General features: G+C 48.1%; 1 protein-coding gene across 2 annotated transcripts; it reads right to left on the bottom strand.

Annotated features, from left to right (window-relative positions):
- Nucleotides 1-26: 26 nt before the first annotated feature.
- FKBP3 (FKBP prolyl isomerase 3) lies at nt 27-10,768 on the bottom strand. 2 transcript variants are annotated; one of them, XM_083738393.1, is made up of 7 exons: nt 10,559-10,768; nt 7,634-7,735; nt 6,368-6,475; nt 5,442-5,577; nt 3,008-3,075; nt 1,353-1,450; nt 27-258 (listed from the first exon to the last, which is right to left on the bottom strand). In XM_083738393.1, exons 1-7 carry the CDS (start codon nt 10,658-10,660, stop codon nt 204-206), a joined length of 669 nt encoding a protein of 222 aa, XP_083594519.1. In that variant the 5' UTR covers nt 10,661-10,768; the 3' UTR covers nt 27-203. The 2 variants fall into 2 exon arrangements, with proteins under 2 accessions (XP_083594519.1, XP_083594520.1); XM_083738394.1 differs by lacking the exon at nt 3,008-3,075 and having other exon boundaries at nt 10,559-10,724.

Raw genomic sequence — 10,768 nt, forward strand, 5'->3', positions numbered from 1 at the left:
CAGATGGCCAATGACAGTCAGAGCCATGTATATAAACCAGTCTTTAGTTAAAGTGATGCTGTACACAGCAACTGGAATAAAAGATTTTTCCCACCCACCACCCCACCCTTGCTGTGTGAGAAACGAGGCCACAAACACATTCCCCGGACTTCCGAGAGCATCTTCACAGTTTTCAAAGATGGGGGGCCAGGAGGAGCAACCCCTCATTCAATATCCACCAGTTCCACTTCAAAGAAAAGTTTTGCATTTGGTGGAATTCTAAAGTATGCAAGTTAAGGAATTCGTTCTACGGTAGAAGTTACACTTGCAGAGTGGCAGTTCTGAAGAGAGTCGGAAGGCAAAGTTCACAGGAATAGGGGGAGGGAGGAACAAAATGTAGTAAGCATTTGCCAATTGTTTGTTGTTGTTACATATCCTATAATTAGCTGATGAAGACCTGCTATATAACATTCCCCCCTCCCCAAAGTTCTTCAAGTACATGATCTGTCTGGTTCAGAGTTGGCATCACCTTCCCTTGAAATACTCAGTCAATGGAGAACACATAAGTACTTAAAACTAGATAGGCAGAGTTTGACTCTGTTCCAGAACAACTTCGGTTACAATTCCCAGCCACGGGACACGCCACATGGGCGGGGCTGCAGCAAGCATTGTCACAGGAAAGGGGAAGTGCAATGCTCTAGCCTGCCGCTTCAGTTCCTTATTTCCAGATCCTCTTGCCTCATCTTCAAACATCTTGGCACTGCCGTCATGCCCAATTTTAGGGATCACCTACTATTTGGCAGCACATAGGGATTCAATTGACCAACTTGGTGTCAAGAGATGTGCTTTGCCTTTGTGGGAAGGGTGCTGGTGAGACCTGCCGTGCTGCAGGCGTTTCTGCCCATTTGCATCCCATGCTCCCCAAAAATTTTGGAAGAGGGGGGCCACTAGCCATGATGGCTGTGCTCTCCCTCCACAGTTGGAGCAGCAGTGTTGGAGGCCACATCAGGGGAGAAGCCTCTTGTACTCAAATCCCGCTTGCAGGTTTCCCATTGGGGCATCTCTATATATTGTATTTTAAAATGGGGTTTCAGAGTTTTTAGGGGGTTTTGAATGTCTTCTGTAGATTTTTCAATTTCATTGTTCTGTATGGGACAATGACAATTAAGATATATCATATCGTAACAGGCTGCTGGACTAGATGGGCCATTGGCCTGATCCAGTAGGTTCTGATGTTCTTACCTGCACTTGCCCCATGCTTAGACCTTGGGAATTCCTTCACCAGCACCTGGCTTTCTGAGCCAGAGAATTTTGCACACCCACATTTTCCATCAGATTAGTAGACTGCTCAGCGGCACACTTTGCAAGGATACTTGGCATCTGGCTGCCCTTTCTTCCCATAAGCCCATTCCGGTTCGATTTCCAGGTGAGCCTTCTCCCCTTTGCTCATGGTCAGCAGAGCTTCGTCCCACTGGGGGGAAAAAACAAATCTACCTGAGAAACAGGCTGGAAGGAATGTTTTTGACCTGGGCTATTAGAAGATAAGCTGAAACAGTAAGGGTGAGTGGAGCAAGTTCCCTCTGCTGGGTAAGTTAACGAACTCAGCAGGCTAAGACCTTTGTGTTTTGAGGAGGACTAGAGAGCCAGCCTTTTTAGGTTAAATGTTTTACGAGATGTCTGTCTTATTGAAAATCTGGTTCAGATGAATGCATTCATTAAACATGATTTTGCAGTCATTCTAGTGCTTTTAAGATTATCAGAAAGGTAGAGACAGACTGATGCAGGATATGTAAAAAAAGGGTAAAGGACCACTGGACTGTTAAGTCCAATCAAAGGCGACTATAGGGTTGCGGTGCTCATCTTGCTTTCAGGCCGAGGGAGCCAGCATTTGTCCACAGACAGCTTTCTGCATCATGTGCTCAGCATAACTAAACTGCTTCTGGTGCAATGGGACACTGTGACGGAAACCAGAGCACACGGAAACGCCATTTACCTTCCCGCCACAGTGGTACCTATTGATCTACTTGCGCTGGCGTGCTTTTGAACTTCTAGGTTGGCAGAAGCTGGGGCAGAGCAAAGGGAGCTCACCCCATTGCGGGGATTTGAACCGCCAACCTTCCGATCAGCAAGCCCAAGAGGCTCAGTGGTTTAGACCAAAGCGCCACAGCTATATATGAAGAAGAAGTGATGTCCATCCCACAAGTTTCTGCAGAAGAAACCACCACTGTCCCTGCTGTTTTAGATATCTGCAAAATGCCATTTGGAAGAAAATAAACAACCCCTTTCTCTGCCCCTCTCTTCCTTAGGGGCTCATTAATACTGCTTCTGTATTCTGCCAAAAGCACAACTGATATGACGGAAGCCATTTCTCCTCCTCCCTCCTCTTAGATAAAGGAATCAGTTTCCTATTCCCTGGAACCTTTTCAGGAGGCTGTAGCAAAAGTTTGCACCTTCCTCAGAAGATCACCCAAGGGCACGTCTCCCTCTGCACACGCCACGGGAGTCAGGGATGGGCGAGGTCAGGGACATCACAAGTTGCAGGTCTCGCTAGTAAGGCAAGCCACAACTTGTTGGCCACTGCACTTGTGAGATGTGACGACAAGTAGCCCAGGGAGTGCGGACAGGTAACAAAGGACACATAGAAACAGCAAAATAGTGAAATAAATAAATCCTTAAAACGGCATATACACTTAGGTATCTTAATGCCAATCATCCTAACCTGCGCTCAGGTAAAACATTTAACACCCCCACCTCCTTCCTCCATCTTGGTGGGCAGCATAATCTGTTTCAATGGACTCTGATGCAAAGACCACTGAGCACGGGAAAGGAAAATGAATTTTGTCAGATGTGCTATGGAGGAAGGCTGACAGACAACATGCACCAGCTTCTCTTCTTGGAGGATTCAAGCAAATAGCCTGACAGCTGCCTGGCAACAGGAGCTCCTCCCTGACGGACAGGCACAAGAGGTGGGAGGCCCAAACACATCCTAGCTGCACCCACCCACCCAGCCTTCCGCCAGCATACTCACGCCTCGTATCACTTTTCCAACGCCGACTTTGAAGCTCAGTGGTTTTGCAGCTTTCTTTTTCTTTGAACCTGAAACAACACCAACATTCTGGAACTCTTATCCCTCTCCCAGCTGGCTTTTTGCTCTACACCAGCCTCCCCCCACTTGGGGAACATCCCCTCCAGATGTTCTGGACAACAACTCCCCACCCGGAAGGTATCGCTGGTGGTCAAGGGCGATGAGAAAGTTTGCCTTCTGCCCAAAGGTCTCAAGGCAACTTAGATACAAAACTAATATTTAAAACATGCAACAATAATACCAAAAGGTGCTCCCAATGAGCAAGAGTGATGTTTTGGGAGTCCAAAACATCTGGAGGGCACTGCTTTTGGGAAAGGATTCCCGAGGAGTCACCCACATTCCAGGTCACGCAAATTCACTAGGTAACTAGGGGGCAAGACTAGCCTGGTCACAAGCAGGCAGCCATTCCAACCAAGGAGTGAAGCTGTTTTGATAGTTGCTTAATGGCTACAAAACTCCCACCACTCTGTCAAGAAAGGGGTTTCTCAGTCAAAGCCCAGTTTGCTAAATATTTAGTGTATAAAAGGAGCATGGAAGACTGAGAAACACTGCGATTTCCATCCCACTCTCCTTTGGAAGCCTGGTAGTGCAGCCTCACGAGGGTCATCTCTGGCGCAAGATGCACTGGAAGGCAAGCAGCATGTGAAACAGCTTCCGTCTACTATATTTCAGGGCATTTTGCACTGAACAAAGACCCCCTAAATTGTGCTTGAGAAAGAGACATCTGCACCATAGGAGCCAACTCCAGGGGGCCATGGGTGCTTGGGCACCCACAATAATACAACTGTGGGGGCGGGGCACCCACAAAGTCATTGAGAAAAGCCAACACTACCTCTGAGAGAGAAGCAGTCCAGCTCTGCCCTCCGCAGCCAGCTAGCGAGGCACCCTTTTCCGGGCAGGGAGTGGGGGATTCAGACATGGAAAAGGTTGCCTCACTCGCTGTGGCGAGGAGGAAGAGGAGCCGCAGACACTGGGTGTGTGACGTCACAAATCCACGTTGAGGCGGCAGGCATCCACAATCCTGAGGGCAAGAGGGCACCCCTGATCTGCCCAAACACCCAGGTCTTTGGGTACAATACACTTCTAGGCCAGAGGCCAAGCAGACATGCAGAGGTGGCAACAGGGGACCACAAGAAACTCCTGCCTTATACAGAGTCAGAACACTGGACCATCTAGGTCTGAACTGTCTTCTATAGTGAGAGGCAGCAGTGGTTCTCCAGGACTTCAGGAAGAAGTTCTGACTGTGCCCATGAGTGGTGGGTGTGTACATATGTGTACGTACCGTTGGGATACAGTTCTGTTCCACCTTAAAAGGATCAGGCATGACTGTTGTGTGTCACACGCCTGTTTACTTCCAGCACAGTCTGCTGGGAACTTCCGTTTATATATTGCTTTTTTGCTTTTCGCTGTTTTGCTGGAGACGAAGGGAAGCAGACATGTTTTCCTTTGTTCCTGAACTATGCTGAATAAAATGCCTGTAAATGCTGCTTACACATGTCTCTGCCTGCCTCTTCTGCTGCAAAGATTTACTCACTCTGCTGACAGAGCATGCACAGGTCTCTAAACGTACCTGAGGCTCGCGTTGCTGACTGACGCTGTTCCAATGGAGACCGGTGATCGTCCGGCTGCCAGACGGTGGCTGGTGCCAGCTGGGGGCCTGCCTGATGCCCCCGACTCCCCGGCAGTTTCCAAACACATACATGTGTCAACCCAGACACACTGAATACATCACATCGGCTACAATACTGTAAGTGGAACTCTGCTCATGGAATGGGACTCTGCTTCCTTCTCTCCACTGCAGCTCCTGGGAGAGCTGATGCTGAAGGTCAGGGACCCTCTAGAAGCACATGGAACATGACAGCATGTGGGCTGTAGATTGGGGGTGCAAGAGTAGGAAGAAATCACAGAAATCTTTTTCCATTCAGAGACTCAAGTCTATTCAGATCCAACCCATTTGTCAGAATGCAAAATTTTGATTCCCCAGTGCTAAACAGACCATGCCCTCGAGAATCCACGGGGAATGCAAACTGGAATCCCCAGACAGGAACAAAAAAAAATGCAAACTGCAGCCCAGAAGCAGAGAAGTGGCCTTGTGCAAGATCCGTTCACTTCACAGGCAACACATCTGCTGCATTGTGTTCCCAGGAGATGCTCTGTAGGTGCACAAGGCCACCACCTGGCTGAAGCTAGGTATGTCTGGGTCTAGTGACTGGGAACCACAAGTAGAAGCTACCTTGGGTTCCGTGGCAGAAGACAGGTGGGGTATAAATGAGAGAAAATAAAGCTGTGCCTTCAGTCACAGCTACTCTGATCTTTAAAGCCCACAGCTTCCCCATCTCTGTGAAGAAGAGAAATGCCACCTTTTCTGAACACTTACTCGTCTGAATATTACTATCGAAGACGGTTCCATCTTGCAGCTTCCCTGTATACCAACAGTGAACGACATCGCCCTTTTTCGGAAAGTTGATTTTATCCCCCTTCTTCAGTACTGACTTCGTATATTTTGGGGGGCCCTGAAATGGGAAGAGGGAAGAAACAAGGGTCATGCTTCCGCTCTCACTGTTCCAAAAGTTACAGAAGTTGACCAAAGCATCACACAAAAGACAATGAAGAAATGGCTTCAGAGGGCAGAAAGGAAAGACAGCCAACCATTAGCTCTGCTATTTAATATTAAAGCCCCGATATGACTGAACACAATGCTCCACACAGCTAGCAGACGAGATCACAAAATGATGTGCAGCCATGACCTACGCTGGACAACAGGGTGAAGGCTGCAATACTTACTATACACAGTTCCCTGGGAGTAAGCCCTATGAAATACAATGGGACTTATTTCTGTGAGCATGCGAAGTAAATCACTTAAGACTCTGTGGATATATTCAGGGAGGATCTTAAATTCTGAGCTCTTAGAATATGTGCTGAAGTCTGCCTGATTTAAGGTCGCCTGTCCAGAAAATGCTGCAACAGATTTGAGAAATCTCCAAGGGAACAGAGTTCCCTGGAGGAAATTGCAAATGGAACCGACAGCTGGTTCCACTCCAGATATTCAAACCCTTTGTGAGGGCGTGAACTGGGACTTCCAGGCACACAGCTGCACTTTCTGGAGAGAAGTTCCCACCATTACAGCACTGCATTTTCTCGGTGAGGAAGATCCTGAAATTCTGAAGCGGCTCTTCTATGTCCAGAAGAGGTGCACCCCCCCTCCTGCCCATTTTGCCTGCTCCCTTACATCATTCCTGCAAGGGCTGCCTCTTCCCACCAGCCAGAGTCTGCAAATCATACCTGATGGTTCTCCTCACCTACCTCATCCACAGCTTCCTCAGGCTTCGTCTCCTTGGCCTTCTCCTCATCAATCTTGACATTTTTCACTTGCTCTGCTACATGCTCTGGACTCTCAGTACCCTTAAATCTCTAGAAAGAAAATGTGTTACATCTGTGAAAAAATTCCTGTCCCAGAGGCATCCGGTTGGCCACTGAGAGAACAGAATGCTGGGCCAAATGGGCCATTGGCCTGATCCAGCAGTCTCTTCTTACATACTCATTGCAAAGGAAATACAATCCATATCATTTCATATACCTTATAAAGGAAGGAAGCCGAGCCACACAGGCCACAGTGAGCTTTAACTTGCAGGGGAAAGACTTATGGAAAATGCCACAAACCAGAGATCCTACAACACTGACTACTAAGCCAACAAGCAGACTGCACAAATGAGCATGGAAACGCTGATGGCTGAGAGCCAGTGTGGTGTAGTGGTTAAGAGCGGCAGTCACATAATCTGGGGAACCGGGTTCGTGTCTCCGCTCCTCCACATGCAGCTGCTGGGTGACCTTGGGCCAGTCACGCTTCTCTGAAGTCTCTCAGCCCCACTCACCTCACAGAGTGTTTGTTGTGGGGGAGGAAGGGAAAGGAGAATGTGAGCCGCTTTGAGACTCCTTAAAGGGAGTGAAAGGCGGGATATCAAATCCAAACTCTTCTTCTTCTTCTGAGCTTCCTGCAGAGCTCCACCTATACTGGGCCTTCATACTCATTTGGTTAGCTATATTGATCCACACCAAATAATTACCAGGTTTTTAGAGAACTTAGGTAGGAGCTTGTATGGCAAAGGACTTATTATCTCCCTCTCCCCACCACTATCAATGGCTACTGAAAATGGGTTTGTGTCATAGCTTATTTTAAATAGCACTTGTGTAATATCGGGAGCCCATTTATACCTTCCCCCAGCTGATGCTAAACCTCTTACATTTCAGTTAAAAAACAAGTTGACACACAGAGCATTTAAATAATATATGAACATCTTAGGTGGGATCAAGCCTCATGCCGCCCACTCTGAATGGCAGCAGTTCTCCAGGACTGAAGGCAGAGGTCTCTCCTAGCCCTGCAAGATGCAGGAGAAAAGCAAAGCATTTGTTCTGTCCCCAAGGCAACTGTTTCTTAATTTTGATTTTGTTAATTGTTGTAAGCTGCCCTAGAACCAGCTAGTGAAGGGCTGGTAATAAATTTGATTATTATGAACCTTAGTCACAAAGATTCTAGTAATAAGATCTTCTCAGACAAGGCAGGGTACCTACCTTGGTTTCAAAGAGCTCGTTATATGCCGTGATCAGCTGCTCCTTACTGGCGGTCTTGGCCACATTTTTTATCTGTCCTAGTAGTTTGTGCTCTGACAGGAACTAAAAGCAAAAGCAAGAGCGTTAGTTCAATACTGGGAAAGAAAGGAATCACGTCGCTCTCCTGCCATGCAATTGGGATTATGGGAAGTGCATTTTACAGAGTGGAATACAGTGGTACCTCGGGTTACATACGCTTCAGGTTACAGAGTCCGCTAACCCAGAAATATTACCTCGGCTTAAGAACTTTGCTTCAGGATGAGAACAGAAATTGTGCTCCGGCGGTGCGGCAGCAGCGGGAGGCCCCATTAGCTAAAGTGGTGTCTCAGGTTAAGAACAGTTTCAGGTTAAGAACGGACCTCCAGAACGAATTAAGTATGTAACCAGAGGTACCACTGTATTCTGCTTGAACCAGACCACATCCAATGAATGAAATCAACTGAAGCCTCTTCTTCCAACCAAGCTCAAAAATCTCACGTGGGCATTCACAGGTAATACCTTGTGGCCACAAACTGGGGGTGAACTATAAACCCTGAACACAACCCAGTGGCGTTCCAATTTTAGTATATGTGCTGTTCATGTATACAACAACAGCGGCAAGAATTCTTTTAGCCAAAAAATGGAAACAATAAGTACCAAGGAAAGAAGAGTGGCAGGTGAAAATGATGAACTTTGCGGAACTGGCAAAGCTGACGGGGAAAATCCAAAACCAGCCTGATCAAGTATTCCAAATGGACTGGAGTAAATTTGTACGATATTTAAGAGTATTATAAGCAATTAACAACACTAATAGGGTTGTCTGAAGACTTGTAATGAGAAATTTTATATTTATATAAATTTTGAGATATTTTGCAGTGTCTGCAATTATAACTGGAAAGTGTACAAAATGCTGTAATATGAAGGTTAATAAAGAAATCCATGGGGGGGGGGGGGGAGGAAAGTCAACAGGCTCTAAAGAGTCAAAGAGGTAAAGTCGATAATGATGATGTGAATATATGTTATTAAATGGAAAATTAATACAAAATATAATAATGAAAAAGGAAAGAGAGCCAGTGCTGCCCTTGTGATCCCCCTCCCCACCCAGCTGCAGGAATCCGCAGCTGTCACCCAACCCAGAGGGATCCCTCTGCAAGGGTGGCCTCAGTCACAGTCCTCAGCCCGAGGCTGCTTTGGATCAAGAGTATTTTTTGCAAGGTTATAGGTACAAAGCAGAGACATCACCTTGGCAACAAAGGTCCGTATAGTTAAAAGTATAGTTTTCCCAGTAGTGATGTATGGAAGTGAGAGCTGGACCATCAAGAAGGCTGATCGCCGAAGAATGGATGCTTTTGAATTCTGGTGCTGGAAGAGACTCTTGAGAGTCCCATGGACTGCAAGAAGATCAAACCTCTCCATTCTGAAGGAAATCAGCCCTGAGTGCTCACTGGAAGGACAGATCCTGAAGCTGAGGCTCCAAGACTTTGGCCACCTCATGAGAAGAGAAGACTCCCTGGAAAAGACCCTGATGTTGGGAAAGATGGAGGGCACAAGGAGAAGGGGACGGCGGAGGATGAGATGGTGGGACAGTGTTCTTGAAGCTACCAGCATGAGTTTTACCAAACTGCTGGAGGCAGTGGAAGACAGGAGGGCCTGGCATGCTCTGGTCCAGGGGGTCACAAAGAGTCGGACACAACTAAACGACTAAACGACAACAACATAGGTACTATGCACTCAAACGAAACCCCAAAGTTGCATCTCCGACATTTATTGACGCCCTGCCTTTTCCCATCGGCGACTCAAGGTGGCTTACAGATGAAAGCAAAGGCGACTCCATTTGCCAGTGCAGATCCATGAACATAGGAAGCTGCTTTGCCCAGAGTCAGACCCACAACCGGCTCATTGTTGTCTACTCTGACCGGCAGCAACAGCCCGGAAGGGTTTTGGGAACCTTCCCAGCCGCTCAGGCCTTCTGCCTGCAAAGGTGTGGTTGCCGAAACTCTTGGGGGGAGGAACTTGGTCCCTTCGTTTCTTTTTTGGGGGTGATCTTTATTTTACAATTAGAAAAGGAGGGGAGCTTTGAATGCCCCACAAAGACGAAAGAAGAGGGGCAGGTGAAAATGCTGGACTTTGCGGAACTGGCAAAGCTGCCGGGAATAATCCGAAACCAGCACAATCAAGTATTCCAAAAAGACTGGAGTAAATGTATACAATATTTGAAATAATAATAATAATAATTTATTATTTGTACCCCACCCATCTAGCTGGGTTTGAAAGATCATTGTAAGCAATTAACAACACTAGAAGGGTTGTCCGAAGACTTGTAATGAGATTTTTTTTTAACTTTCTATATTTATTTAAACTTTGAGGTATTTAGTGATGAGTCTTATTAGAATTGGGAAATGTATCAAGTGCTGTGATATAAAGGTGAGCTTTGAAAGCCAGGAGGTGGGAGGGAAGGAAGGCGACAGGCTCTGAGGAGCCAAAGAAGTAAAGTGGATCGTAATAATGATGTGATTATATATGGTTAAATGGAATATTTATAAAAAAATATTTGAGGGCCATTGGCCGGTGGAAGGCAGGAGCGGGGCTGGCCAAGGGGGTTGGGCTGGATGACCTTGGGGGGACCCCGAACACCCTGGCGATTCTGCTCCGTGGATAAGCGGGGCGCCCATGCCGCGCGCGACGGGGTCGAAGGAAAAAGGGAGGCGGGAGGCGCTGGCGGGACACGCGCGTTCAGACGATCTCCCCGCACGCGTGTCGGGCGGGAGGCGGCCCCGCCCGCTCCTCGCGTGTCTCCCGCCCTGGCCGAGAGAGAGAGAGAAAGAGAGAGAGAAAGGCTGCGGCGACACCTCCCCCCGACACGCGTGTCCCCGCGAACGTATGAAGGGAGGCCGAGCGGGCGCCCACCTTGTGCGCCGCCTGCTCCTGCAGGAAGCGGACGATCTCCTTCTTGGGCAGGGCGTCTCCGCGGAGCTCCTCGGGGCTCCAGGGCCGCGCAGGGGCCGCCATGGCCTCGCCTCCTCACACGAGTCAGCGCTCCCTCACCACGCCGGGACTACATTTCCCAGCGCGCCCGCGGGAGCCTTACGCCGCTGTTTCGCCCGCTCGGCATGCTGG

This window comes from Podarcis gaigeae (assembly GCF_964106915.1).
Source record: "Podarcis gaigeae genome assembly, chromosome: 1".
Lineage (NCBI taxonomy): Eukaryota > Metazoa > Chordata > Lepidosauria > Squamata > Lacertidae > Podarcis > Podarcis gaigeae.